The sequence below is a fragment of the Sturnus vulgaris genome, chromosome 36, assembly GCF_052056855.1.
Source record: "Sturnus vulgaris isolate bStuVul1 chromosome 36, bStuVul1.hap1, whole genome shotgun sequence".
Classification (NCBI taxonomy): domain Eukaryota; kingdom Metazoa; phylum Chordata; class Aves; order Passeriformes; family Sturnidae; genus Sturnus; species Sturnus vulgaris.
The window spans coordinates 59,406-84,083 of record NC_142278.1 but is presented as its reverse complement, the minus strand read 5'-3'; the positions used below and the strand labels follow the sequence as shown (position 1 = coordinate 84,083).

Sequence of the window (24,678 nt, the reverse complement as noted above, 5' to 3'; positions counted from 1 at the left end):
GCGACAGCGACGTCACGGACGCCGCCGGGTCCCCCCCGTGGCACCCGGGAGTCCCCCCCGGCAGGGACTCCCCCACACGGCCGGGACTCCCCGGGAACGGGGGCTGCGCACCTGGGGGTCACCTGGAGTCCCCTGGGTCACCTGGAGTCCCCCTGGGTCACCTGGCATCCCTGTCGGTCCCTTTTGCCACCTGGGTGTCCCTTTGTCGCCAGGGTCCCCTTCATTTTCCCACCCTCCCCTCCCCGTTTAATGTCCCCAGTGTCACCTGGACCCCTCCCAGTGTCACCCAAGTCCCCAAATTTCCCTCCCGTGGTCCCCCGCGATCACCTGGGTCCCCTCTCGGCCACCCCAGGCCTCCCCCCCCCTCCCGTTGTCACCCTCGTTGTCACCCGGACCCTCTCCCTGTGTCCCTCCCCCCCCCCCCCCATTGTCCCCTGGGTCCCCCATTGTCACCTGGGGGTTTCCTGCCCCAAATGTCACCGATGACGAAGAGGAAGGCCCAGCCCCGCCCCCCTCAACCTGCCCCAAATCCCCCCCAAAATCCCCAAATCCCCCGAGGCGTCGCCGCTGCCGCCACCGGCTTTATTTGTGTGTCACATCCCCGTGTCCCCCCCAAAAGTCCCCGAGGCCGCTGCAGGGAGGGCTCAGGGTGACATCGAGGGGCTCGGGGACATCGTGGTGGCCCCAGATCACGGCGCTCTTGACCCGTTGGTGGCAGCTTGGTGGCCCTCGAGCCGCTGGTGGCATCGTCGCGTGTCCCCAAAGCATCAGTGGCTCCCGGTCACGGCGGCCCCGAGGCCACCGGTGACTCGCGGTGACCTCAAACTCCCGGCGGTGGCACCTCGGTGTCCCCAAGTCCTTGGGTGGCCCCGGTTTGACGCAGAGGTGGCCCCTGGGGTGTCCCCAAGACCTTCGGTGGCCGTGACAGACCCGGGGGGACTCCGGGGGGGAGGATTTTGGGGTGTCCCCAAGACTTTCCGTGGGGTCCCTGCGGCAGGGACGGACCCGGGGGGACTCCGGGGGGGGAGGATTTTGGGGTGTCCCCATTTAGAGGCCAGGACACCGAGGGAGCGCCCCCCCCCACTTCACCCCCAGCATTTTGGGGACTCGGGGAGCCCCCCCGGGGCCGCACAGCGCCCCCCTCAGGCACAGGGGGCCTCCCTGCAGAGCCGGATGTGAATGGCCGAGTTGTGCCGGGGGGGGTCCCCGTCGTCGCCGCCGTCGCCGTGCTGGTCGCCGTCGGGGCGGCGGTGCCGGGGGGGCCGCAGGGGCACGGAGGAGGTGCTGGCGTGGAGCCGCAGGGCCCCCCCGGCGCCCGCCTGCAGCTGCAGCGCCAGGTTGATGGTGCGGGGCACGGCCAGGCCCAGCCCGTGCAGCCGCAGCTCCCCGGGGCCGCCCCCGGGACCCCCGCCCGGCGCCAGGAGCCGCTGGCAGCGCCGCAGCTGCGCCCGGAAATCCGAGCGTGACGTCACGAACACGTCGTTGCTACCGGCACCGGCACCGGCACCGGCGGCGGGAGGGGGACACGGGGCCGAACCGGGGGTGGTGGTCGCGGTGGGGCCGGGGGGACCCCGGCAGCGGCGGCGGCGGGGGGGGGGCGGCCCCGGGAGCCCCCCCGGGGGTGGGGACGGAGCTGCGGGGCGGCCCGAGGACATTCTGGGGGGAGAAATGGGGAGGGGGCGTCAGGGATGGACCCCAGAGCCCCCCCCACCCCCACCCGCTCCTCCCGGGACCCCCGCCACGAACCTCCCCCATCCCGAATCCCCCTCCCCTCCCCAAACCGACCGTGGACCCCCCGTAACCCCCCGTGGGACCCCCCGAGCCCCCACGGACCCCTGATCCTCCCCGGGACCACCCCCCCAAAATCCGCCCCCCCCCGCCCCCCGTTCGCACCTCGCGCGTCCCGCGCCGCCGCCGCTTCCGCCGAGAGGCCACGCCTCCCCCGAGGCCACGCCCCTCGACCGGAACACGCCCGGCTAAAACCCCGCCCACATCAAACCACGCCCCCAAAGCGCGCCCGGGAGCATTTTTGGGGTTTTCTGGGAGGGGTCCGGCCTCCCTCGCCTTTGGCACGTGCCGGACGCGCCATTTTGGGGCTTTTCTTCAACAAAACCGTAAATTCCTCCCTCCCCCCGCACTGGACGGCTCCTGTGGGAGGGGCTTGGGGAGACCACGCCCCTTTCCCCACACAGACCCCGCCCCACGCTCTCAGCACTAGGGGGAGGAGCCACGCGGCGCAGGCCACGCCCCCTTCCCGTTTAACAAAGGGCCGGTCCGCGGCCCCTTTAAGAGGCGCAGCCAATGGGCGCGCGCGCCGCACGGCGGGCGCTGATTGGGCGCGGGCCTGGCCCCGCCCCCCCGGCCGGCGCTGTCCCGGTGCTGAACGCGGCCATGAGCGGCGGCGTCTACGGCGGCGGTGCGGGGGCGGGGCCTGCCCGGGGGGCGGGGCCAGAGCGGGGGAGGAGCCTGTTGAGGGGCGGGGTCACCGCGGGAGGGGGGCGGGGCCAAGGGGGCACGGGTTGGGGGGGCAAAGGGGAGTCGGGGGGGTGGGGGATTGGGGGGTTTGGGGGGGGTCCCGGTGTCACCGTCATTCCCCCCCCCAATACGAGATGGGGATCCCGGGGGTTCTGTGGGGTTCCGGGGGGTTTTTGGGGGGGGTCTCATTGTCCTGTGGGGGGGGTGCTGGTGTCACCGTGTCCCCCTCCCCCAGATGAGGTCGGGGCTCTGGTGTTCGACATCGGCTCCTTCTCGGTCCGGGCCGGTTATGCCGGCGAAGATTGTCCCAAGGTCGGTGTCACCGTGACCCCTCCATGTCCCCCCCCGCCATGTCCTTGTCACCACTGTGTCCCCAGCATGCCACCCCCACGGCCAAGGTGTCCCCCCCAGGGCCACCCCCAGGCCAGTGTCCCCATCATGGCGGTGGTGACAATGGCACTGTCCCCAAGGCGGATTTCCCCACCACGGTGGGGCTGCTGTCCCCGGACGACGTGTCCCTGGAGCTGGACGGGGACAAGGACAAGAAGGGGGGCAAGGTTTATTACATCGACACCAACGCCCTGCACGTGGCCCGCGAGGGCGTCGAGGTCCTGTCACCCCTCAAGAACGGCATGAGTGAGTGTGGGGACAGTGGGGACATGGAGGGACATGTGGGGACACGGGGGGCATTGGGGACACCGGGGATGTGGGGGACATTGAGGGGACATGAGGACAGCAGCGACACGGAGGACATGGGGACAAGGAGAAAGAGCAGGGACATTTGGGGACATTAAGAGATCCGGGATGGCACTGGGGGGACAGCACGGGAACGGCGCGGGGACACCCGCAGGGGACACGGGGTGGGGACACCCGCAGGGCCAGGCGGTGTCACCCAGCCCCGTTTGTCCCCCGTTTGTCCCCTCCTGTCCCAGTCGAGGACTGGGAATGTTTCCAGGCCATCCTGGACCACACCTACGGCAAACACGTCAAGTCAGAGCCGGGGCTGCACCCGGTGCTCATGTCCGAGGCCCCGGTAGGTGCCACCCCCTTTGGGGGGGGTGGGGGTGGGTTGGGTGTCCCCTGGGTGTCCCCAATGTCCCCCGTGCCGCAGTGGAACACCAGAGCCAAGCGGGAGAAGCTGACGGAGCTGATGTTCGAGCACTACAACATCCCGGCCTTCTTCCTCTGCAAGACGGCCGTGCTCACCGCGTATCCTTGGTGCCACCGGTGCCACCCTCAGTGTCACCCCCGTGTCACCAGTGTCACCCCCGTGTCATCAGTGTCACCCCCAGTGTCACCCCCGTGTCATCAGTGTCACCCCCAGTGTCACCCCTGGAGTCACTGTCCCCTGGTGTCACCCCTGTGCCAACCTCAATGTCCCCAGTGTGATCCCACCCCCTCCCTGGGGCGTGTCCAGCGGCTGTTGGGTGTGGCCGGGGGGGTCGGGTCAGTGTGGTCAGTGGTCAGTGTGGTCAGTGTGGTCAGTGATGGTCAGTGGTCATTGTCCACTCCCCGTTGTGGCCCCTTAACCGGTGCCAGCTTTGCCAATGGCCGCAGCACGGGGCTGGTGCTGGACTCGGGGGCCACCCACACCACGGCCATCCCCGTGCATGACGGGTACATCCTGCAGCAAGGTGAGCACGCACCTGGGACACACCTGGGCCACACCTGGGCTGGGGAGGGTCACCTGGGACACACCTGGGACAGGTGAGGGCTTACCTGGGATAAGGGCAATGGCCACGCCCCGCAGCCAGGTGAGTGCACACCTGTCCCAGGTGAGTGCCAGGTGTGTCCCGCAGGTATCGTGAAGTCGCCGCTGGCCGGGGATTTCATCTCCATGCAGTGCCGGGAGCTGTTCCAGGAGCTCAACATCGACATCGTGCCCCCCTACATGATCGCTGCCAAGGTGGGCGTGGCCAGCGCTGGGCCAGAGCCAATCAGAAGAGAGCGGGGGGGGGACGACCCAAGGCTCCTCCCACTTGGGGGTGGGGTTATCTATTAACCCCTTGTTGAGCAGCCAAAATTTTTTAGCCCCACCCAATTTGGGGGCGGGGTTATCCCATAGCTCCACCCCTTTTGAGACCACACCCCCATTGGACAGTCTTATAATTTGGCCCCACCCCCTTAATGACATCATCCAAAGACTCCTCCCCTTACCCTGGAGGACCCACCCATTCCATTTACCCATTATTACTCCCAAACCACGCCCCTTTCTGTGCTGACCACGCCCCTTTTCTGTGCTGGCCACGCCCCCACGCCCCCCGGGACCCCCCCCCCTTTGCCAGGAGCCCGTGCGGGAAGGGGCCCCCCCGAGCTGGAAGAAGAAGGAGAAGCTGCCCCAGGTGTCCAAATCCTGGCACAACTTCACCTGCAATGTGAGTAGGGGGCATTTTGGGGGTCCCTGAGGATGGTGGTGGTGGTGGGGGGCGCGTTTTGGGGTCCCAGACCTTTTCTGAGGTTCCTTGCCCCCCCAGGAGGTGATCCAGGACTTCCAGGCCTCGGTGCTGCAGGTCTCGGACTCCCCCTACGACGAGCAGTGAGTGCTGGGATTCCGGGGGGGGTTTGGGGGGGGGGAATTTGGTGGGGGAGGACCCCAAAATCCGCCGTTGTCCCCCCAGGGTGGCGGCGCAGATGCCCACGGTTCACTACGAGATGCCCAACGGGTACAACACCGACTACGGGGCTGAGCGGCTCCGCATCCCCGAGGGGCTCTTTGACCCCTCCAACGTCAAGGTTTGGGGGTCCTGGGGAGGGTCTCTGAGTGGGTTTAGGAGTTCTGGGGTCCCTGGGGGTTTTATCCGGGTTCTGCATTCCTGAAAACTCTTTGACTCTTCCATGGTTAAAGCGTCCCCAGCGCGGTTTTGGGGGTCCCAGGGGGTTTGGGGATTTCCAGGGAGGCCCTGGGACGCCCCCTGATCCCCCCCCCGTTTTCCCCAGGGCCTCTCGGGGAACACCATGCTGGGCGTGGGACACGTGGTGACCACCAGCATCGGGATGTGTGACATCGACATCCGGCCGGTGCGTCCCGGGACCGATCCGGGAGGGTTTTGGGGAGCGGCGGGGACACCCTAAATCCCGCCGGTCCCCTCCCCCGTGTCCCCCCAGGGTCTCTACGGCAGTGTCATTGTCACCGGGGGGAACACGCTGCTGCAGGGCTTCACCGACCGCCTGAACCGGGAGCTGGCACAGAAAACCCCCCCGGTGAGGGACCCCCCGAATTCGGGATGGGGGAGTTGGGAGGGGACCCCAAATCTTCCCCACAATTTGGGAAGGGAGGGATGGATGGGACCACGAACTCTCGCTGGGAGGGACCTCCCGAATTCGGGATTTGGGGAGCTGGGGGGGACCCCAAACGCCTCTGAGGGACATTTGGGGGTGGGACGGGACACAGGCTGGGCCTCTGGGTTTCTCCCAGTCATCACCAGTCACTCCCAGTTGCCTGTGGCGGTTTTCCAGCCACCCTCAGTGGCCACCAGTGGTTCCCAGTGCTCCCAGTGACCTCTTCCCCTTTTCCCAGAGCATGAGGCTGAAGCTCATCGCCAGCAACAGCACCATGGAGCGGCGCTTCAGCCCCTGGATCGGGGGCTCCATCCTGGCCTCGCTCGTGAGTCCAGGGGTCCATGGAGAGCCGGGGGGATCATCCCACCCAGGACCCCCTAAAATCCCTCAAAATGCCCCAAATTTCCCCCGCCAGGGCACCTTCCAGCAGATGTGGATCTCGAAGCAGGAGTACGAGGAGGGCGGGAAGCAGTGTGTGGAGCGCAAGTGCCCCTGAGGGGAGGTTCCGGTCTCTGAGGGGAAAAATGGGGAAAAAAAAAAAATTAAAACCCGCAAAGCCCGCCTGAATCCGGCTCTGAGGCACCTGTGGGTCTGGTGGCGGTGGGGATTAACGGGTGCTGTTTATGTGTGGGGCTGCGGGACTTTTTTACCGATTCCGGCGGTTTTGGCCTCAAAACGGAGCGGGGGGGGGGGGGGGGGGCGACGTTTCCCCGCGCGCCCGGTCACGTGACGGGGTTGGAGGGGCACGTGCCGGGACGGGGCACTGCGCAGGCGCGAGAACACGTGACAGCGAGCGGCGGGAAAGGAGGGGCGAGCGCGAGACGCTGCGGCGCCGCCCTGAGGCCGCAGCGGGAACTGCGCGCTGTTCTCGCGAGAGCAGCCGCGCGCGAGACGTGCGCTCCGTTACCGGGCGGGTGGGGCGGGGGAAAGAGACCCGGTTCGGTGACGTCACGATCGGAACGGTGACGTGAGTACGCGGCCCGGGGACAGAGGAGACACCCGCGCTGGAACTGGAGAGGCTGTGCGGGGAGGAGGCGCTCGCACTGCGCACGCGCAACTCCCGCACGGACTCCAACTGCCGGCAGCCTCCGCGCGCGCGGCGAGGCCCCTCCGCAGGGTGGCTTTACCCCGCCTGCTCCGCCTGTTCGCCGCCCAGCCTCCCTGTCCCCGCACCTCTCCCTTCCCTCAGACCTTCAGTAGGATCCTCTGCGCTCCCTTCCCACCCGGCCTCCCGCCGTTCTCCCCCGCCCTCCGCGCAGGCGTTCGCCGCGGCCACCCCTAGCTCCTGAGGCCCCCTCTCTCTCCCCGCGCGCCCACTCCCGTTATTGGCCGCCGTGCGCCCCTCAGCCGCTCCTATTGGCGGTGCGCCGTCGCCCCGCCCCCTTTTGTAGGCGTGCCCGCACTTGGCCCTGCCTCCCGCCTATATAAGCCCCGCCGGGCCGCCGCGGCGCTGCCATCGCGGGCGGGAGGCGGCGGGCGCGGAGGCCCCGCGCGCGCGGTTCCCCCCGCTCCCCCCTTCGGCGGCGCATGCGCGGGGGCGGCGCGGCGCAGCGCGCAGGCGCGGGCCGGGCCGCCATGGCGGCGGCGCCTGAGGCCTTCCTGGTGCCGCCGCCGCCGCCGCCTCCTCCCGCCGCCGCCGCGCCACCCCCGGGCCCTCCCGACCCGCCCGAGGCGCCGCGGCCCCGCAATGGCCTCCGCGCCGCGGGCGGCGGCGGCGGCGGCGGGAAGCGACGCAGCAGTTGCGGAGCGAAGCAGCCGGCGTGGAAGCGGCGGCGCCGCGCGGCCTCGGAGTGCGGCCCGGTGCTGCCCTCAGAGTTCCTGCTCGGCGGGAACATCTTCGACCCGCTCAACCTCAACAGCCTCCTGGACGAGGAGGTGAGCCGGGCGCTGAACGCGCGCACCCCGCAGTCCTCGCCGCTCCCGCAGCGCGGCCGCGACCCGGTGGAGATCCTGGTACCGCGGGACATCACGGACCCGCTGAGCCTGAACGCGCCGGGCGAGGGGCTGCGCTTGGCGTCCCCGGCCAAGAGCGCCCGGCGCCGGCACCGCCACCGCGGGCAGCAGCGCGGCGCCTCCGCCAGCGCCGCCTCCGCCAGCGCCGCCGCCGGTACCGGCACCGGCACCGGGCCCGGCGAGGAGCCCGCCCGCCCCGCCGAACCCTCCGCCGCTTCCACCGCCCCGCCGTGCCCCGCCGCCCTCCCCGCCCCCGGCCGGCACCGTAAGCGCCGACGGACTTGCAGCAAATCCGAGGGGCCTCGCCCGCCGCCCCCTCCCGCTGCCGAGAAGCCGCCGAAGCCCCCCGGGAAAGCGGCGCAGCGGCCGCGGCACCAGGTGCGCAAGTTCCAGTACGGGAATTACTGCAAATACTACGGGTACCGCAACCCGGACGTGGAGGACGCGCGGCTGCGGGCGCTGCGGCCCGAGTGGTTCGCGGGGAAGGAGGTGCTGGACGTGGGCTGCAACGTTGGGCACCTCACGCTGAGCATCGCCAAGCGCTGGGCGCCCGCCAGGGTCGTGGGGCTGGACATTGACGGGCGGCTGATCCGCTCGGCCCGGCAGAACATCCGCCACTACCTGTCCGAGGGGCTGGGGGCGGACGGCGGCGACGCCGCGGCGGGGGGGGCCAGGAAAGGCTTCCCCGCCGCGCTCTTGGCCAGCCGGGGCCCCATCGCCGCCCCGCAGCTGCCGCCCGACGGGCCCGGGGCCGCTGATTTCCCGCACAACGTGGTGTTCGTCACGGTGAGCGAGAGGGATGGGGTTCGGGGGAGCGGGGACGGGGAGTCGGGATGGGTTTTTCGGAAGGTCTGAAGGGGGCTCGAGACGAGTTTTAGGGAAGGTCTCGTGCGGGTTCTGCGGGGTGTCTTGGAGGAATTGAGGGGGGTTTGGAAAGTCGCGGTGGGTACGAAGGAGGCCCGAATGGAATTTTAGGAGGGTCTCGGTGGGTCTGATGGGGGTGACAGGAGCGTGAGGCCTCGGAGGGGATTTGGGACGGATTCTGCAAGGTCCGAGTGGGTCTGAAAGGGACGTGTGGGATGTTTTAGGGGGGTCTGGGGGGATGACAGGTAGGTGTGCGGGGTTGGCGAGGCTTTAGGAGGGCGTTGGTTGGGTTTTAGGGGGTCTTGGTGGGTTTAGAGTGGCTGGAGGGGTCGAGGAGAGTTTTGAGTGGATCTTAGATAGCTTTGGGGGGTCCTGTTAAGCCTAGAAAGGCTAGAGGTGGGTTTGGGGGTCTCAGGTGAGTCTGGGGGCAGCCTTAGATGAGTTTTCTGTGTGACAAGCGGCGCGGGGGGATTTTTGGGGGAATTTCTGGTGAGTTCCAGGCTGCTTTTAATGGGTCTGAAGGCATCACCAAGAGGTTGGAGTGGTGCGAGACCCCCCCCCACAACCTCCCAAAATTCCCGTGCGGGACTCGGGACATGTCCAGAGCCCCTCCGTGGGGCTCAGCCTGTGCCCCCCGCCCCCTGACCGTGCCCCCTCCCCAGGGTAACTACGTCCCGGAGCGGGAGGAGGCCGTGGGGGCCCAGCGCCCCGAGTTCGACGTGGTGCTGCTGCTGTCCCTCACCAAGTGGGTGCAGCTCAACTGGGGCGACGAGGGGCTCAAGAGGCTCTTCCGGAGGGCGTTCCGGCACCTGCGGCCCGGCGGGCTCCTGCTGCTGGAGCCACAGCCCTGGGAGTCCTACCGCAAGCGCAAGGGGCTCACCGTGAGTCTGGGGGGGGCTCTGGGGGTCTCGGAGGGGTTTTGGGGGGGGTCCTGTTCATCGGGATCCAGCGCTGATGTCAAGCGTGGAATTTGTGGGCAAATGCGGGGGGCTCACGGTGAGGTTCCAGGGGGTTTTGGGGGGTTCTAAAGGGGCCTGTGGGGGCGTCACAGAGGGGTCTCGGGTCACACAGGGGTCACGGGCAGGTTTGGGGTGGTTAGAGAGGGGTCTGGGGGGGGTCTTTGAGGGGTTCTGGGTTTGGCAGGTTAGTGAGGGGGTTTTAGGGGGGGTCTCAGTGGGGTTTTGGGGCTTTGTGGGCCGGGCTAAAGGAGGTTCCAGGAGAGTTTTGGGTCAGAAATGGATTTTTAGGGGCTTAGAAGGAGCCCCCTTGGGTTTAAAGGTGTCTCAGGTGGGTTTCGGGGGCGTGACCACGGGATTTAGGAACACCCTCGTGGGGCTCGGGGGGATCAGAGCGTTACGGGGGAGGGGATCTCCGAGTTTTTGGGGTTTTTTTTTTTTTGGGGGGGCGTTTCTGGGGGCTGATCCCACGTTCCCAGGAGACGACGTACCGGAACTACCAACGGATCCGGCTGCGGCCCGAGCAGTTCCCGGCCTACCTGACCTCCCCCGAGGTGGGCTTCGAGCGCTGCGAGCTCCTGGGGACCCCCCAGCACAGCTCCAAAGGTACGGGGGACCCCAAATCCCAGGGTGGGGACCCCAAATCCCAGGGTGGGGACCCCAAATCCCAGGGTCAGGACCCCCAAATCCCAGAGTTGGGGCCTCACACCCCAGGGGGATTTTAGGGGTCAGAGGGGGGCACCTGTTTTGAGAGAAAAGGAGGTTCTGGTGTGCGGGGGGGACGCCCCAAACTGGGGGTTTGGGGTCACTCAGAGATTTGGAGGGGTCGGGATGGGGGAATCACCTCAGATCCGGGGGGAGTTTGGGGCTGGGGGCTTCCTGGGGTGTTTTGGGGTGAAGTGGGAGGGTTGTAGATTTGGGGACCCCCCCCTCACCCAATCCTTTCCTCCCCCCCCCCAGGCTTCCAGCGGCCGATTTATCTCTTCCACAAGGGACGAGGTGACGCCCCCTGAGCCCCCCAAAACTCCCCCCGGTCTGGGGGGACCCTGATGCTCGCAGGGTGGGGAAAGGGGGGGGGGTCGCCCCCCACCCCACCGGATGCCAAACGGGGGGAGGGGGGCTCTGTTTGCGCCCCCCCCCTCCCCCCAATTTTTGGGGCGTTCCCTCCCCCCCCCCGGCGTTTGCCGTGGTTTGCTCTGTGCGGGGGGGGGCCCCGGAATAAAGGAGGTGATTGGTCAGCGGGGGGGGGTCGTTTTTTGGGGGGGGGTGGGAGGTTTATAAAGGTGAGGAGAGGTCACACATCCCATCAAAAGTCACAAATAACTTTATTTTTTTTTTTTTCTGGTGAAAAAAGGGGGATTTGGGGGGCGTCGCTCCCATCAGCAACCCCCCCACTGCTGCAGCTTCTGGTACATGGCGAAGGCGGCTCCGGGGGGGCGCGGGAGGGCCCGGGGGGGCTCAGGGGGGGCGTGAGGGGGCAACCAGGGCCACCCCATCCCCCTGCCAGCCCCCCCGGCCAGCACCCCCAGCTGCGGCCCGGGCACCTGTTGGGGCAGCAGAGGAGAAGGTTGGGGGGGGGATTTGGGGTCGGGTCTCACCTGCGGGGGGAGCACAGGGCGGAATTTGGGGTCGGGTCTCACCTGCGGGGTGGGCGCGGGGGGGGCCTGGACCCCTCTCCGTGGTCCCGGCGGGGGGGGCACGGCCAGGCTGACCAGGCCCCGGAAGAGGCGCTGGGCCTGTGGCACGTTCATGGCTAAAAAGGAGGAATTTGGGTCAAAAGAGGGGAAAATTGAGGGGTGGGGGGCGTGGAGTGACCCCTCCCTCCGCACTGACCTGCGGCCGCCGCCCCGCCCAAAGCGCTGCGGGCCGCGAAGGAGCTGCCCAGGAGCGCGGCCGCGGCCCGGGGGGCGTCGAACGGCTCGGGGGGAGCCCCCCAGGGACCCCCCCGGCTGCTGTGCAGGGTGGGGGTCGCCAGGGTGGGGACGCCCCCATCTTCATCCTCCTCTTCCTCATCCCGGAGCGCGGGGCTGGGCGCGAAACGCACCTGGAGAGCGGGAAGAACGGGGGTCCCCCAAACCGCCCCGGCAGAGTTTGGGGGGGGGGTCCCGTGCTTACCCCGGCAACCCCTCGGATTTCGGGGGGTGGTCTCACTGCTCCCCGGTGCACCGGGGCCGCTCCCCCGCGGGGGTTTGGGGTGTCCCGTTCCCTCCCAGGCCCCCTCCCGCGTGTTCCCGTCCCGCACCCCCGGTGTTTCGGGGGTCTCCTCTCCCCCACCTGCCGGTTTCCCCCCTCGCGCCCGCCCCGCCTCAGGATCCCCCCGGGCGGCGGCGGCGGCGGCGCCGGGCCCGGGCCCGCGCGCGGCTTCATGGCGGCGGAAGCCACGCCCTCTTCCGCCGATGGCCACGCCCCCCCAGCGCTGACCTCACAAACATGGCGGCCCCCGCCCCTAGCTGACCTACCCAATATGGCGTCCCCAACACGGCTGCGCCTCTCAAAGCCGCGAGTTCGAATCCCGCCTTGGCCGGAGCCGCTCCCGCCCCTCCAAAACCCCAGGTTTAATCGAGTTTTTCCCCAAAATTACCACGGCCCCTCCCCCGTGCTGTAAAAATTGCGGGTTTATTAAAAAAGGCCCCAAATAGCGCAGGAAGGGCGAGAGAGGTCAGCGTCACTCCCTCCCTTCCTCCCAATAAAGCAGCAGTGGTGCAGCGAGCGTGAACCCCCTGCCCGCCCCCTGAGAACCTCCTGCGAGCCCCCCGAGCTCAGGGCGGCCCGGGGGGCGGCCCGGGGGGCTGCAGGGACAGCAGGCGGGCGAGCTGCTGTGGGGTGGCGAGTGCCCGGAGCAGGAGGTTCTCCCTCTCCAGCGCCGCACGCCGCTCGCTCAGCTCCCGGATCTGCTCCCGCAGCGCCTCCACCTCCTCCCGCACCGCCAGCAGCAGGTGGGACTTCACCAGGTCCTGCGGGGACAGGTGTCAGGGTACCCCCAGAGTCCCCCCATCTCCACCCAAGTCCTACAGCCAGCTCCCACAGCCTCCATAACCCACAGTCAACCCTAATTCTAATTCAAAGTCTCTAATGCCTCCCCTTCCAGGACCCAAAGCTCCCACACCCAGCTCCCACAGCCGCCATGGGGACCAGAGCCCCCCGCCCCGGGACCCCCCACCATTGCCACCCCCGGGGTCTCACCATGGCCCTCTCAATCTTGTTGTCGATGGCGGTGATGCCGCTCCCAGCGCTGGCACAGGAAGGGGACAAGGACGGTGTCAGACGGACAGATGGACACGGCCCCTCCCCCACGCTGGACACCTTGGGTGGGTGGGGGAGGGGCAGAGTTTCCTTCCCCTTTTTTTGGGTGGGGGAAGGGAACTCGCGCCCCTCCCTCGCACCTGCCCAGCCCCGCCCCAAACCGGAAGTCCCCTGACCGGAAGTTCCGTCTTACCCCTCGTCTTCGCTCTCCTCGCCAGCCAATCCCAGGCGCACGCTGAGCTCGGCTCCGCCCCCTGGGCGTGGCGAAGGGGGTTTGGGGGGCAGCGCCTGTAAACAAAGAGGGGTGGGGGGGTCGGGGGCGTGGTCACCTCGCCCCTGCCCCAGGAGACCCCTCCCCCTCACCTGCTGCACGAGCTGCGCGAAGGCCCCGAGGGACCGGGGCTGGTGCGGGGCGGGAATGGCCCGGGGGGCGTCCAGCGACACCGGGACCCTCCCCGCGCCGCCGCCGCCGCCTCCCCGCGGTGACGCGTCCCGCTCGTAGAAATCGCGGCACAGCCACCGGCCCCGCCGCAGCACCTCCCCGGGCGACAGTAAGCGAACGAGGCGGAACCGGGACCCGCTGGGGCTGCCGGAGGAGGAAGACGGAGAACCGGTCGCGGCGCCGGAGGCATCGCCGGGCGCGTTCCCGCTGCCGCCGCGGACGCTGGTGATGGCGAAGCCGCTTTTCTTGCGGCTCATGGGGGCGGCGGCGGAGGGAGGAGGAGGAACATGGTGGGGCCGGCCCGGAGCCGTTACCGGCGGTAGCGGCGGCAGGACCCGGAAGTAGGAACCGGAAGTGATGTTGCTCTTTAAGGTGTTGCCGGTCCGCACGCGGCCACGCCCCGCCCCTGGCCGCGCCTCCGTCCCCAGGGAGCCACGCCCCCCACGGCCCGCCCTCGAGCCACGTGACTGCTCGGCGCTGCCCGGGTCCTCCGCGCCGCCAGGGGGCGCCGGCGGAGCCGCGGCGCGTCCCGGACGCTGCGTCAGCGCCAATGGAGCGGCGCGAGCGGGAGGCGGGAGCGGCCGGTGAGGGAGGAGGGGAGGGATGGGGGTGGGCCCGGTGCCCCTCCCGCGCCCGGTGACCACCCGCTGCCCCTCCCCCGCAGGCCGCTAGACCCCCCCCGCCATGGGCCAACGCCCCCCGTGAGCCCCCGGCCCGGGCCCGGCCGTGCTGGCGGCGGTGGGGGGGGGGGGGTGCGGCGCAGGATTCGCCCCCCCCCCAACCCTGGGACCCCCGAGAGAGCGACAGGTAACGAGGGGCGGGGTGGGAGGAGGCCGAGAGCCCTGGGGGGGTGGACAGAGCATCCCCGAGTCCGGGCGGGGTGGGGGGGTGATGGGGGACCCCAGGGTTGAGGATAATTTGAGCGTTCGGGTGGGGAGGGGTAGTCTGGGGGTGCTGGGGGGGAGCGGACGGATTTGGGGGATCCCCAGCATCGGTGTGAGCGGAGGGAGCCGGGTGTCCACAGGCGTTCGGGTGGGTTTGGGGGCACCCCGGCATCACCGCGGGGGGGACCGGGTGGGGTTGGAGAACCCGACGGGCGAGGGTCAGAGGGACCCCAGGATCCCTTAAGGTGCAGGGAAGGGCAGAGGCACCCAGGCTCCGGGTGGGGAGGGGGTCCTGGCGGGACTGGGGGCTTTTGGGGAGGGCGGGCATTGGGACCTGAGCTCCAAGTGGGGCTTTGGGGGTCGCGGTGGGCAAGGGGCATGCGGAGCTCCGGGAGGGGCGGGGGGGTGGGGGGGGGGGTCTCAGGGCCAGAATTCGGGGGGCGGGGGGGGGTCCCCGGGCCAGGGGGCGGGGTCTGAAGGCCCCGCCCCCAGCCATGAGCGCCCCCCCGCGGTCGGAACTCGCCGCCGCCGCCGCCGCCCTGCTGCGCCTGGGAGAGGAGCGCCCCCCCGCGGCCGCCATGAACCTGCTGCAGCGCAAGGGCCGCCCCGAGTGGCGCCCCCGCGAGGAGGAGCCGCGCAAGGGGTGAGGGGACACGGGGGACACCCCGGGGGGGACACTGGGACCACCGTGGAGGGACACAGAAACCCCCCAAGGCTACCCTGGGGGGATACCAGTACCCCTGGGACCACCCTCAGGGGACAGCGGGAGCCCCAGGACCACCCTGGACCACTCTAGGGGGACACTGGGATTCCTCAGGTCCGCCCTGGGAGGTCACCTAACCCCTCGGAATTGCCCTGGCAGGACCCAAAGAGCCCCAACGCACTGGGGGAACCTGGGACCCCTTCCTGGGACCCCTGCCCCTCCCCAGAACCCCGAGCCTCAATGGCTCCCTGCCCTCCTGGGACTGACCCCGAGAGCCATGGCGCACTCTCTGCACCTCAGATCCCCCAAAGGTGGAGGACCACAGGTCCCCCCTGCACCGCAGGAGCGAAGTCCTAGAGAATCTCTGATGGGGTCGGGGCGTTCTCAGAAATTTCGGGGTCGCCCTGACTGCTGTGTCCCCGTCCCCAGGGTCCCCAAGGCGCGGGAGGGGGGGGTCCCTGCGGCGCCCGCTGCGTGTGGGGTTCCTGACCCTGCCGGCGCCGCAGGAACGTGGCCCCCGGCCCTGTGCCCCGGGCATGGCCCCCCGCTCCCTGTCGTGCCACGCCGTGGGGCTCCCCGACTCGGGGGTGCCCCTGCGCCCCCCCGGACCCCGCACCGGGCCCCCCGAGGGCCGGGGCCTCGAGGCACCGCCCGCCAAGAGAGGTGGTGAGTGGAACGGGTGGGGTTTGGGGAGCTCCTGGGGGGGCTGTGCAGGAGCTGGGGGCTGCGTGAGGGGGCTCAGCGGGGTTGGGGTATCAGGGAGCGGACGGGGAGGCCGGGGGAGAAGGGAGCGGTCCTGGGGAGGTTTGTGTGGCAGGGAGGGGACGCCAGGAATTTGAGGGGGCGAGGAAGGCGTACCAGGCCCTGACACAATTCCCTTCCCCAGGCACCCCCCGGGGGGGCTGCGTGCGGCAGACGCCCCCCCTGAAGCCCTCGCGCAGCCCCCAGACCCGGCTGTCAGCCGGAGCCCCCCCGCCCCCCCTGGCCGAGCAGGGCGAGGCGGAGGAGCCGGTGTACATCGAGATGGTGGGGGACGCCCGGGGGGTCCCGGGGGGCGATCCCCGCCGGGGGGGCCCGGGGGGAGCCCCCCCCCCGCCTGCCGAGGAACCGGAGGCCATTTACGAGGAGATGAGCTGCCCCCTGCCCGCGGGGGAGGGGCCGGGACACGCCCCTTTCCCGGGACACGCCCCCTTCCACGGACACGCCCCGCACTCCGCCCACGCCCCTTTCAGCGGCCCCGCGCTGCACTCCGGCCACGCCCCCTACAGCGGACACGCCCCTTTCTCCGGGCACGCCCCTCATGCCGGCCGCGCCCCCTTCATCGGCCACGCCCCGTTCTCCGGCCCCGCCCCCATCCCGCCCCCTTTCCCCAACCTGCTGCCGCCCCGCCCACCCCCGCTGGCCCCGCCCCCCGAGGGGACCTCGCGCCTGCCCCTCCCCTCGCGCCGCGAGGCCCCGCCCCCCGCTCGCGCGCGGAGCCACTCCACGCCCCTCCCCCCGCACCACGCGCCGGGAGCCGCGGGGCGCGAGCGCGGGGGGGCGGGGCTGGGGCCGCTGCCCCTCCCACCTTCCGCCGAAGCCCCGCCCCCCGGGAAGCGCCCGCCCGCCTACGAGAGCCTCCGCGGGGGCGTGGCCTCGGCAGGCCCCGCCCTTGCCCGCGAGGAGGAGCCGCCCCTTCGCCGGGGGGGCGGAGCCTCTGCCCGCCGCGGGAAGGAGACCGAGAGTGAGTGACAGGGACGGGGCGGGGCTTGCGGCGGGGCCACGCCCCGTGGGCGGGACTGACCCCTCTTCCCCCCCCCCCCCCCATTTTTCACAGAGGCAGCGGAGCCCCCCCGGGAGGAGCGGGGGGGGGCGGGCACGGTTCCCCCCCCCTCGGGGATCCCCGTCCGGGCCGAGGGGCCCCGGGGGCGGCCGGGACCCCCCCTGCCCTGCCAGACCTTCCCGGCCTGCGGGAGACCCTCGGGTACGTGCGGGAGGAGATTTCGGGGTGCACTTGTTGGGGGTACTTGGGGGGGGCACGGGGGATGCCGGGGGTGGGCGTCATGCAGGGTGACACGGGGGTACATGCTGGGGGCAACGGGGACGTTTGTGGGGGACAATCGGAGCGACATGGGGGGGCGGCAGGGGGGGGTGACACCGCCGTGTCCCCCCTGACTCCCTCCTCCCTCTCCCAGAGCTGCCCGGGGGTCCCCGCCTGGGCCGCTCCGCCTCCACCTCGGGGGTGCGCCAGGCCGGGGCCCCCCCGTTCCCACGCGGCCCCCCCTCATCGCGCCCCCTGTCCGGAGGGGTCCCCGGGGGGGGCTTCCCCGCCGCCGCCGCCGCCCCCCGGCCCCGGGACGGGCAGCTGCAGGAGGTGATCGACCGAAAACGCTGCGTGTGCACCGAGATCAAGGCGCGGGGGGGGCGGGGGGGGGGGGCTGTGCAAGCAGGACAGCCTGCCCCCCCTGCCCGCCCCCCCCGCCTGGAAAGGGGGGGCCGCTCCCGAGGGCCGCCCCCCGCCCCCGCCGCCCCCCGGCACCCCCCCGGCCCGCCGGCCCCACGCCGTGCTCTGGGACACCGCGATCTGACCCCCCCGGGGTGCCTGGAGCACCCCAAATCCTGCCCCTAAACCTTTGGTGGGGGGGGGAGGTTCCCCAAAATCATGGGGGGGGGCTCCTAAGGATAAAGGGGGGGTGGGGGGGGAAGGTCCTAAAGTGGGGAGGGGGGGGCGACACGGCTGGGCCGGGTTGGGGAGAAATGGGGGTGGGTATTTATGGTTTGTCGAGCCCCCCCCCCCCCGAAACTCCTAACACAAAGCGGGGAGGACGGAGACCACCCCTCCCGGGGTAACAGGGAGGGACCCCAAAAATCGGGGGGCGGGAAATAACACCCCAAAAAGTTGGGGCGAGGTCGAAGCCCTCATTAAGGGGGATTAAACCGCCCCCTCAGTGCGGGGGGGGGGGCCCCCCCACTAAGGGGGTGTCGAGCCTCAGTATCGGGGTACAGCTCCCCCTGTGAACTAAGGGGGTCCCTGTAAAGGGGGGGGGGGGTCGAGCTCCCCAATAGCGGGGGGCTCACCCCACCCTGGGGGTGTCCAGCCCCCCGGAAGGGGGAGGGTGCTGTAACTGCTTTGCAATGTATTTATGGGGGGGGGTATTTATGGGGGTGCATCAAGCAGGGGCCGGGGACGGGGGTTCCACTCCGGGGGTCCGCAGTGCGGCCTGTGGGGGGTGTGGGTGGGTGTCGTGTTGGATTTGAGGGGGGGGGGGGCCCCCAGTGCGGGGGAGGGGGGGGGGTGTGAGAGGGGAGGGGGGATCTCCTCTGGGATTTTGGGTGGGGGACCATAGTGGAGGGGGGGGGGGGGCGGCAAAGGGCCCCCCCAACCCTTTCCTGGGACTCCCCCCAGGCCCTCTGTGCCTCATCATCCCCCCCGCCCCCCGTTACCAGAATTGCCTTCGTCCCCGCGGGGTCCGGGGGGGCCCCAATTTGGGGGGGGAGGGAGGGGGGCGTGGGGACGGGGGGGTTTTGTAATGTGGTTCTGTGCACTATTAAAGAGAGATGCAGCTGGAAACGCTTGTTCGGGCGGGGGGGGGGGGGGGGGCAGCACCCCAAAAATGGGACTGGGACCCACAACCCCTCACAGCGTGGTCAGAGAGGGATAATCGTGGATTTGGGAGAAAATAACCCCAAATGGGTTGGGGGAAGAGATAATAGTAGTGAATTTTCGGGGAAATGACCTAAAATGAAGGGGAGTAATAGTGAGTTTGTAGGAAACCAACTCACGGGAGGGAAGGACGGCGTGGATAATAGTGATTTTTTTTTAAGGGAAAAAGACACGAAAAGGGATGGAGGAGTGGAAATGATAGTGGAGTTTTGGGGGAAACGACTCAAAATGGAGGGGAGGTGAAAAACACTCAAATCGAAGAGAATAATAGGGAATTTATGGGAAAATGACCGAAATTAGGGAGCCTTCGGAAATTTTTCCCTCTGTCCCTGAGGGGGTCTGGGGGGCAACGTCGCTGAGGGGACGAAAAGGGCGGGAATATCCAGGGGTGCGGAGCCCCCCAGAGCCCCGTCCGTCACCGGGGGAGGAGGCGGGACGTGCCCGTGGTGGAAAATGAGGATTTTCCGTGAAACCTCCCCAAACCGGGGGCGTTTCCCGCCGTGTCCCCTCGGCAAGGGCGGGAGGCGGCGCCGCGCCGCGCGGGCCGCCAGGGGGCGCTGCTCTCCGAGCGCAGCCAATCAGCGGCTGCGCCGCGGCGGGGGCGGGGCCCCGCGGGAGCGGGAAGATGGCGGCGGGCGGCGGCGGCGGCGGCGGCACCGGGCCGGGCGCGGGGCCCGGCGGAGGCCCCGGGGCCCGCAGGGGCAGCGCGGGCCGGGACGCGGAGGCCGAGGTTTGGTGCCGGCGGGTGCGGGAGCTGGTGAGCGCGGATCCCGCCAACCGGCTCTGCTTCGAATGCGGCCAGCGCGGCGTCACCTACGTGGACATCAGCGTGGGCAGCCTCGTGTGCACCGGCTGCTCGGGGGCGCTGTGAGCGGGGCGGGGCCGTGGGCGTGAGGGCGGGGCCGCGGGAGGGGGCGTGGTCAAGGATGGAGTGGGCGGGGCCACGCGGGTCGCGCTGTCATTGATTTGCTGCGTCCGGTGAGGGCGTGGCCCAGCGGGAGGGGGCGTGGCCTCGGCACGTGGCTTCGCACGCTTGGGTTGTTGGACGCCTCTTTTTTGAGAGAAAAATCTCCATTTTGGGTGTTTACGGGCGCAGGGGGGGCGCTGACACCCCGAATCCCTACCCAGGCGGGGACTGAACCCCCCTCACCGTGTCAAGTCCATCTCCATGACAACATTCACCGAGGCCGAGGTGCTGTTCCTGCAGGCGCACGGGAATGAGGTAAGGGAGGGGCTGCGGAGGCTCTGCCCTCTCCGTCCCACCCTGCCCACATCCCCATGTCCCCTCCCCGACCCCCCCCCCCCCCCAGGCCTGCAGGAGGGTCTGGCTCGGCACCTTCGACCCCCGGACTTCGCTGCTCCCCGACTCCCGCGACCCCCAGAAGGTGAAGGAGTTCCTGCAGGAGAAGTACGAGAAGAAACGATGGTAGGAGAGGAGCTGGGGGCGCGCTGACGGTGGGCAGCGCAGCCTGAGGACCACTCAGTCAATATTTTGCCCTCCCCATGGCAGGTACGTGGCACCAGAACAAGTGAAACCCCCCCAAAGTACCACAGCGGAGCCCGGGCCCCCCCAGGCCCTCCATGGGGACACAGGGACACTGCCACAGGTGAGACTGGGCCATTTCTGGGGGTGCCCGGGGGCAACGCCAGCCCCTGACCTTGTGGTGCTCCCCCAGCCCCGCCCAGTCGCCCACCGCCCTCCCCAGCCGGCCCGAAAGGCCAGCACCGACCTCCTGGCTGACATCGGGGGGGACCCCTTCGCCAGCCCTGCCCCAGCTCCTGCCTTCGCTGCTTTCCCCGGTGAGCTGGGGGCGCTCCGGGAGGGCTGGGAGGGTCGTGGTCATGAAGCACGGGGGTCTCATGGGGGCCTGGTGACCCCAAGAGTGACCCCAGCCCCCTCCCCAGGCCCAGCCCCACCCCGCTCTGCCTTCCCCAGTTTCAATGCCTTTGGAACCAGCCTCGGAGCACCAACGTTTGGGGGAGCTGTGCCTCCCTTCCACATCCCACCTGCCACCACAGGTACCCTGAGAACCCCCCAGGACTCTTGGGGTGCTCCTGTCACCCTGTGGGGGACCAGGAAGGGGTTTGGTGCACCCCCCCCGTACCTTTGGGATAACTGGGATTAATGGGCAAGGGGGAGTCGGGGTCTCCCCGTTCCTTGTGGGGTTCTGGGGAGGGGGCCTGGGGTCTCACCACCGCTCCGTGGCAGCTGTGGGGCCAGTGGGGAAGGATTTGGTGGCAACCAGAGAGGCCTGGAATTTTTGGGGAGTGGGGAGAGAGTCCCCCTATCTCATTCTGGGGGCTGGGGAAGGAGTTTTGGGTCCCCTCGCACCCAGGATTAATACGACCCCCCCACACTTGGTCGAGTGTTACGGGGAGGTTTTGGGTGCTCTGTTACTCTGAGGGGTCCCGGGAGTTTTTGGGAGCCCCCCCATGGTTATTCTCTCGCATCTGCAGGAAGTGTAGGTGCACAGGGCGTGGCCACACCTGTCCCGCCCACAGGGGAAGGAGCTTCTGGCAGGTATTGCCCCCCCCCCCCCCCCCGCCTTTCCTCCCCCCACCTTGCCGGCAGTGCAGGACCCCACCCTCCCCCCTGACAGCTCCCCCTCCCCTCTGCAGCCTCTTCGGGACCCTCCGGGACCCCCCAGCGCTGCCCCATGGGGGTAAGTCAGGGCTCACCCCCCCCACTTTGGACCCCTAAAAGTGAGCGTGGGCCCAGAGGTGACACCTGTGTCCCCCACAGGCTACACCAACCCCTTCACGGCCCCCGTGGCCCCCAGACCCTCCACCAACCCCTTCCAGAGCAACGGCCCTGGTGAGTGACGCCCCTGACCCCCAATTCCCTGAGCAGGTGGGATCTGGGGGGGGCCCCAATTCTCTGTCCCCTCTTTCAGGTGCTGCTTTCACCTCGCCCCCTGTTCCTGGAGGGTTCCCCAGCCCCTTCCAGGCTGATGGTAAGAGCTAAGGGTGTTAAATATTGGGGCAGCCCCTACCCCAGCTCGCAGTGACCCCCTCCTCATTTCATCCCCCAGGGCTGCCTTTCGGCGGGTTCAACGTTGCCAAAGCTTCCACCAACCCCTTCGTGGTGAGGAGGGCACCGGGGCAGAGTGGGGATGGGGGTTCCTGAACCCCCTTTCTCTGCTGTTGACCCCCCACTTTGTGCCCCCCACAGACGGTCCCGACCCCGGCGGCGCCGTTCGGCACCAGGCACCCGACCACCAACCCCTTCCTCTGACCGTGGCTGATGGTGAGGGGCTCGGGGCAGCCCTCACGGCCCTCAGAGCCCCCCGCGGCTGCTTCTGGGGGCCCTGGCAGCGCGCCAACCCTTCCCCCTCCGCCGGGACCACGTTCTATTTTTGTTCCGAGAGATTTATCGTGATATCTAATATATATTCGATAGAAACGGCTTCGATCTCGGTATCTCCCTCGAGCTTCCCTCGCCGCAATCTTCACCCTCCGGTTGCCCGGGCCCCGGGCGCGGCCCTAACTAAAGATGGCGGCCTTGGGGAGAGGCCTCCCCGCACTGCCCTGCCCTTAATAAAGATGGCGGCCCATAGACCATCTACCTGCCCTCAGCCAAGATGGCGGCCGGGGCCTCACCGCTGAGGGCATGGCCATGGCGGCCTGCCCTCAACAAAGATGGCGCCAAAGCCACACTGGGGGCAGGTTGAGGGGCAAGAGATGTCAAGGGGGGTACCGGGGGGGTTGAAGGGGCAATTAACGGGGGTACCGGTGGGGGGAGGACACCCCCGGACCCCCCCGCGGGGCTCGGGCCGGGCTCGTCTCCTCCAGCACCTGCTGGGGAAGGGGGCAGTTAGTGGGGGCTGCTTTAGGGAGGGGGTTCATGGGGCAGCACAGCGCAGCTGGAGGGGGGGGGGGGCATCCCCTTTTGGGCACAGAAAGGGAGAAAACGGACAAAAAGCTGAGCAGTGGCAGCAGGAGATGGGCAGGACTGAAACACACACACACGCTCCCCCCCCCCCCCACCCCCCCCAGGTTTTGGTACCAGCCGGTGACCCCTGAGTCAGGGAGGGACAGGGATGTACCAAGTATGAGTTTCAGGGGAATATCTATACTTAGAAACAAACTAATTATTATAATAATTGGAATAACAGCGATATAATAGTTAAATATAATATCTTTAATAATAATTAATTACAATAAATTTTGGTCATCCGTATTTTTACATTCATCATAATTAAGTTACAATTAACCATAATTATTAGCTTATTATGCTCACAGTCCTGTATAACAACTCATTATAATAGTGACAACTCAAAATAATAATAATAATAGAACTCATAATAATAACTCATTATAATTAATCATAATATGAATAATTAAGGAGGGGCAAACGGGGTTCAGCCCCTCCCCCTTCCCTGCCTCAGTTTCCCCAGCATTAAGGCACAAGAAAAGAGGGGGGGAAGGAAAGGTGCAGAGGTGTGGGACCCCCCCCCCCGGGAGGGTTTGGGGGTTCCCCCAGGAACTGGGGGGGGGTCTCCCCCCGGGGTTTGGGGGTCCCTCAGCAGCCAAAGAGCACGCGGTGGGCGGCCACGAGCAGCGCCATGAGGAGGCCATAGAAGAGGGCGAAGAGCAGCCCGGGGGGGGTGCGCCGGGGGTTTGGGGGCTTCACCTGGGGGAGGGGGGGACCCCGCGTCAGCTGAGGGAGGGCGCGGGACCCCCCGACCCCCCCCCCAATAATCAACCTCCCCCCAAAATCGGTACCTCGGGGACCCCTGAGCGGCGGCAGGGGAGCGGCTGCGGCGTCCGGCGGGGGCCTGGGGGGCTCTGGGGAGGGAGAAAGGCGGGGCACGGAGGGTTGGAGGGTTTTTTTTTTTTTTTTTGGGGGGGGGGTTAGGCGGGGTTAAAAAAGCGGTTTTGGGGTAATGGAAAGGGTCAGAGGGATTGGAGGGCTTTAAAAAGTGTTCAGGGGTTGCAGCCGGGCCTGGGGAGGGCAGAGGGGTCCCGGAGGAGTTCCGAAGGGGATTTTCGTGCAGGATGGGGAGTGGTGGGAGGTTTGGGGAGCTCAGGGGGCTGCTCCAGGGGTTCAGGGGCAAGTTTTGGGGTCGGGGGATGTTTTGGTGAGTGCGGGGAGGTGTCGGGGGGCTGTTTTGGGGCAGATATGGGGGAACTGTGGTTCAGGCGAGTGTTTTGGGGCAGATACAGGGTGATGTTTTAGGGTTCGGGAGGGTGTTTTGAGGTTCGGGAGGGTGTTTTGGGGCTCAGGGAGGTATTTTGGGGTCCAGGGGGTGTCTGTTTTGGGGGTCCCACTCACAGCCCAGGGGCGCAGCCGGGCGGCCACACGGCCCAGCAGCTCCGAGTCCCCCAACTCGTCCGGGAGCCGCAGCTGCAGCAGCGCCTCAAGGCTCTGTGAGGGTCGGGGGGCACAGCAGGGACCCCCCAAAACATGTGAGGGACAAACAGGCGCCAAGCCCACCCCCCCAAATAAACAGGGGAGGGGAGGGGGGGGTCGTTACCTGACGCATCTCAGCGATCAGCTCCCGCTGCTCGGGGTCCGGGGGGGCTGCGGGGAGATTTGGGGGGGTCAAGGACTGGGGGGCACCTGGGGAGGGGACAAGGGGGGGCTGGGGGGAGGGTCCTACCTGGTTTGGTGGCACTGCGGGAAGAGGAGGAGGAGGAGGAGGATGGGTTGAGGCAGGCGCTGGGTTTTGGGAGGGTGGAGGGGGGGCCAGGGGCTCCGTCGGGGTCCTGGGGGAGGCAGGGGTAATTTAAGACTCCCGTTAATTAGGGCTGAGCCTTGGGGGAAGGGTAATTAAGACCCGTGTTAATTAGGACTGAGCCCAACGAGGTCGCCAGGGTCCTCACCGGCATCGGCGTCGTCTGGGGGGGTCTCTGGGGGAGGGTCCTGTGGGGGGGGTGAGAGCAGCCAGTGCCCAGCCCTTGTCCCCTGTCCCTGATCCCATTCCCAATCCCCAAATCCGCCCCCAACCCGTCCCAGTCTGTCCCCTCAATCCCCAATTTCCAACCCAAATCCATCCCCCAGTCCCCAACCCCAAACCCCCAGTACCTGTCCCGACTCCTCTCCCTCTCTCTCTCCATCCACAGCTCCAGGTTCTTGGGGCGCCGCCAGGAATTGGGGACCACCCTGCAGGGAGAGTGGGGGGGCAGTCAGAACCCCCAAAACTCCTCCCCGAACCCCCAGACCTCCCTGAGCCCCTCACCTGGTACCCTCAGGGGTGTCACCCCTCGGGGTCCGGCTCTGCTGCTCCTGGCGA

General features: G+C 68.5%; 7 protein-coding genes and 1 long non-coding RNA gene across 9 annotated transcripts in view; 4 read left to right on the top strand and 4 right to left on the bottom strand.

Annotated features, from left to right (window-relative positions):
• Positions 1 to 568: 568 nt before the first annotated feature.
• On the bottom strand, positions 569 to 2,166 carry LOC148220500 (ribonuclease P protein subunit p20-like). The gene is made up of 2 exons (XM_088155262.1): positions 1,894 to 2,166; positions 569 to 1,656 (listed from the first exon to the last, which is right to left on the bottom strand). Exon 2 carries the CDS (start codon positions 1,653 to 1,655, stop codon positions 1,143 to 1,145), a length of 513 nt encoding a protein of 170 aa, XP_088011388.1. The 5' UTR covers position 1,656; positions 1,894 to 2,166; the 3' UTR covers positions 569 to 1,142.
• Positions 2,167 to 2,332: 166 nt separating this feature from the next.
• On the top strand, positions 2,333 to 6,321 carry ACTL6B (actin like 6B). Its single transcript, XM_088155260.1, has 14 exons — positions 2,333 to 2,416; positions 2,711 to 2,787; positions 2,946 to 3,111; positions 3,408 to 3,508; positions 3,587 to 3,684; positions 4,015 to 4,109; positions 4,275 to 4,381; positions 4,761 to 4,850; positions 4,950 to 5,011; positions 5,094 to 5,208; positions 5,413 to 5,493; positions 5,581 to 5,676; positions 5,993 to 6,079; positions 6,170 to 6,321. The coding sequence occupies exons 1-14, from the start codon at positions 2,392 to 2,394 to the stop codon at positions 6,248 to 6,250; spliced, it is 1,281 nt and encodes a 426-aa protein (XP_088011386.1). The 5' UTR covers positions 2,333 to 2,391; the 3' UTR covers positions 6,251 to 6,321.
• LOC148220499 (uncharacterized) lies at positions 3,021 to 6,987 on the bottom strand. Of its 2 annotated transcripts, XR_015798757.1 has the most exons (4): positions 6,928 to 6,987; positions 6,175 to 6,266; positions 4,923 to 4,999; positions 3,021 to 4,373 (listed from the first exon to the last, which is right to left on the bottom strand). It is a non-coding gene; the product is annotated as an uncharacterized LOC148220499 (long non-coding RNA). The 2 variants fall into 2 exon arrangements; XR_015798756.1 differs by lacking the exon at positions 6,928 to 6,987 and having other exon boundaries at positions 6,175 to 6,312.
• A 216-nt stretch (positions 6,988 to 7,203) lies between these two features.
• On the top strand, positions 7,204 to 10,765 carry MEPCE (methylphosphate capping enzyme). The gene is made up of 4 exons (XM_014893876.2): positions 7,204 to 8,493; positions 9,234 to 9,452; positions 10,007 to 10,133; positions 10,488 to 10,765. Exons 1-4 carry the CDS (start codon positions 7,282 to 7,284, stop codon positions 10,538 to 10,540), a joined length of 1,611 nt encoding a protein of 536 aa, XP_014749362.2. The 5' UTR covers positions 7,204 to 7,281; the 3' UTR covers positions 10,541 to 10,765.
• Positions 10,766 to 10,833: 68 nt separating this feature from the next.
• PPP1R35 (protein phosphatase 1 regulatory subunit 35) lies at positions 10,834 to 12,286 on the bottom strand. Its single transcript, XM_014893878.2, has 4 exons — positions 11,802 to 12,286; positions 11,361 to 11,571; positions 11,168 to 11,280; positions 10,834 to 11,071 (listed from the first exon to the last, which is right to left on the bottom strand). The coding sequence occupies exons 1-4, from the start codon at positions 11,892 to 11,894 to the stop codon at positions 10,907 to 10,909; spliced, it is 582 nt and encodes a 193-aa protein (XP_014749364.2). The 5' UTR covers positions 11,895 to 12,286; the 3' UTR covers positions 10,834 to 10,906.
• Positions 12,287 to 13,494: 1,208 nt separating this feature from the next.
• Positions 13,495 to 17,464, top strand: LOC148220498 (neuronal tyrosine-phosphorylated phosphoinositide-3-kinase adapter 1-like). Its single transcript, XM_088155225.1, is given in 8 exon segments — positions 13,495 to 13,796; positions 13,877 to 14,019; positions 14,589 to 14,739; positions 15,185 to 15,465; positions 15,533 to 16,522; positions 16,616 to 16,762; positions 16,974 to 17,197; positions 17,199 to 17,464. Coding segments are annotated over 8 exon segments (2,331 nt in total). The 5' UTR covers positions 13,495 to 13,569; the 3' UTR covers positions 17,367 to 17,464.
• A 1,588-nt stretch (positions 17,465 to 19,052) lies between these two features.
• AGFG2 (ArfGAP with FG repeats 2) lies at positions 19,053 to 21,849 on the top strand. Its single transcript, XM_014893879.2, has 12 exons — positions 19,053 to 19,309; positions 19,571 to 19,664; positions 19,753 to 19,868; positions 19,953 to 20,049; positions 20,119 to 20,242; positions 20,348 to 20,461; positions 20,900 to 20,963; positions 21,062 to 21,105; positions 21,186 to 21,257; positions 21,337 to 21,396; positions 21,475 to 21,527; positions 21,615 to 21,849. Exons 1-12 carry the CDS (start codon positions 19,068 to 19,070, stop codon positions 21,675 to 21,677), a joined length of 1,143 nt encoding a protein of 380 aa, XP_014749365.2. The 5' UTR covers positions 19,053 to 19,067; the 3' UTR covers positions 21,678 to 21,849.
• Positions 21,850 to 22,562: 713 nt separating this feature from the next.
• LRCH4 (leucine rich repeats and calponin homology domain containing 4) overlaps positions 22,563 to 24,678 on the bottom strand; it is a 2,696-nt gene continuing 580 nt past the window's right edge. Inside the window, exons 2-9 of the mRNA XM_088155291.1 lie at positions 24,625 to 24,671; positions 24,471 to 24,548; positions 24,269 to 24,308; positions 24,046 to 24,151; positions 23,920 to 23,966; positions 23,718 to 23,810; positions 23,168 to 23,230; positions 22,563 to 23,075 (exon numbers count right to left, since the gene is read on the bottom strand). Of these exons, the coding sequence (XP_088011417.1) occupies positions 22,965 to 23,075; positions 23,168 to 23,230; positions 23,718 to 23,810; positions 23,920 to 23,966; positions 24,046 to 24,151; positions 24,269 to 24,308; positions 24,471 to 24,548; positions 24,625 to 24,671 (585 nt within the window). The 3' untranslated portion in view covers positions 22,563 to 22,964. The remainder of the gene's footprint in view (positions 23,076 to 23,167; positions 23,231 to 23,717; positions 23,811 to 23,919; positions 23,967 to 24,045; positions 24,152 to 24,268; positions 24,309 to 24,470; positions 24,549 to 24,624; positions 24,672 to 24,678) is intronic.

What these genes read in the sequence shown, in the direction of transcription:
- LOC148220500 (XM_088155262.1), bottom strand. Translation starts at nt 1,655, where the DNA reads ATGTCCTCGGGCCGCCCCGCAGCTCCGTCCCCACCCCCGGGGGGGCTC.
- PPP1R35 (XM_014893878.2), bottom strand. Translation starts at nt 11,894, where the DNA reads ATGAAGCCGCGCGCGGGCCCGGGCCCGGCGCCGCCGCCGCCGCCGCCC. An exon ending in GCGAGGGGGGAAACCGGCAG is followed by an intron (nt 11,572 to 11,801) that starts GTGGGGGAGAGG and finishes CCCGCTCTCCAG; the next exon opens with GTGCGTTTCGCGCCCAGCCC. An exon ending in GGGCGGGGCGGCGGCCGCAG is followed by an intron (nt 11,281 to 11,360) that starts GTCAGTGCGGAG and finishes CCTCCTTTTTAG; the next exon opens with CCATGAACGTGCCACAGGCC.
- AGFG2 (XM_014893879.2), top strand. Translation starts at nt 19,068, where the DNA reads ATGGCGGCGGGCGGCGGCGGCGGCGGCGGCACCGGGCCGGGCGCGGGG. An exon ending in ACACAGGGACACTGCCACAG is followed by an intron (nt 20,050 to 20,118) that starts GTGAGACTGGGC and finishes GTGCTCCCCCAG; the next exon opens with CCCCGCCCAGTCGCCCACCG. An exon ending in TGCCTTCGCTGCTTTCCCCG is followed by an intron (nt 20,243 to 20,347) that starts GTGAGCTGGGGG and finishes CCCCCTCCCCAG; the next exon opens with GCCCAGCCCCACCCCGCTCT.
- MEPCE (XM_014893876.2), top strand. Translation starts at nt 7,282, where the DNA reads ATGCGCGGGGGCGGCGCGGCGCAGCGCGCAGGCGCGGGCCGGGCCGCC. An exon ending in GCAAGCGCAAGGGGCTCACC is followed by an intron (nt 9,453 to 10,006) that starts GTGAGTCTGGGG and finishes CCACGTTCCCAG; the next exon opens with GAGACGACGTACCGGAACTA. An exon ending in CCCCCAGCACAGCTCCAAAG is followed by an intron (nt 10,134 to 10,487) that starts GTACGGGGGACC and finishes CCCCCCCCCCAG; the next exon opens with GCTTCCAGCGGCCGATTTAT.
- ACTL6B (XM_088155260.1), top strand. Translation starts at nt 2,392, where the DNA reads ATGAGCGGCGGCGTCTACGGCGGCG. An exon ending in CCTACATGATCGCTGCCAAG is followed by an intron (nt 4,382 to 4,760) that starts GTGGGCGTGGCC and finishes CCCCTTTGCCAG; the next exon opens with GAGCCCGTGCGGGAAGGGGC. An exon ending in GGCACAACTTCACCTGCAAT is followed by an intron (nt 4,851 to 4,949) that starts GTGAGTAGGGGG and finishes TTGCCCCCCCAG; the next exon opens with GAGGTGATCCAGGACTTCCA.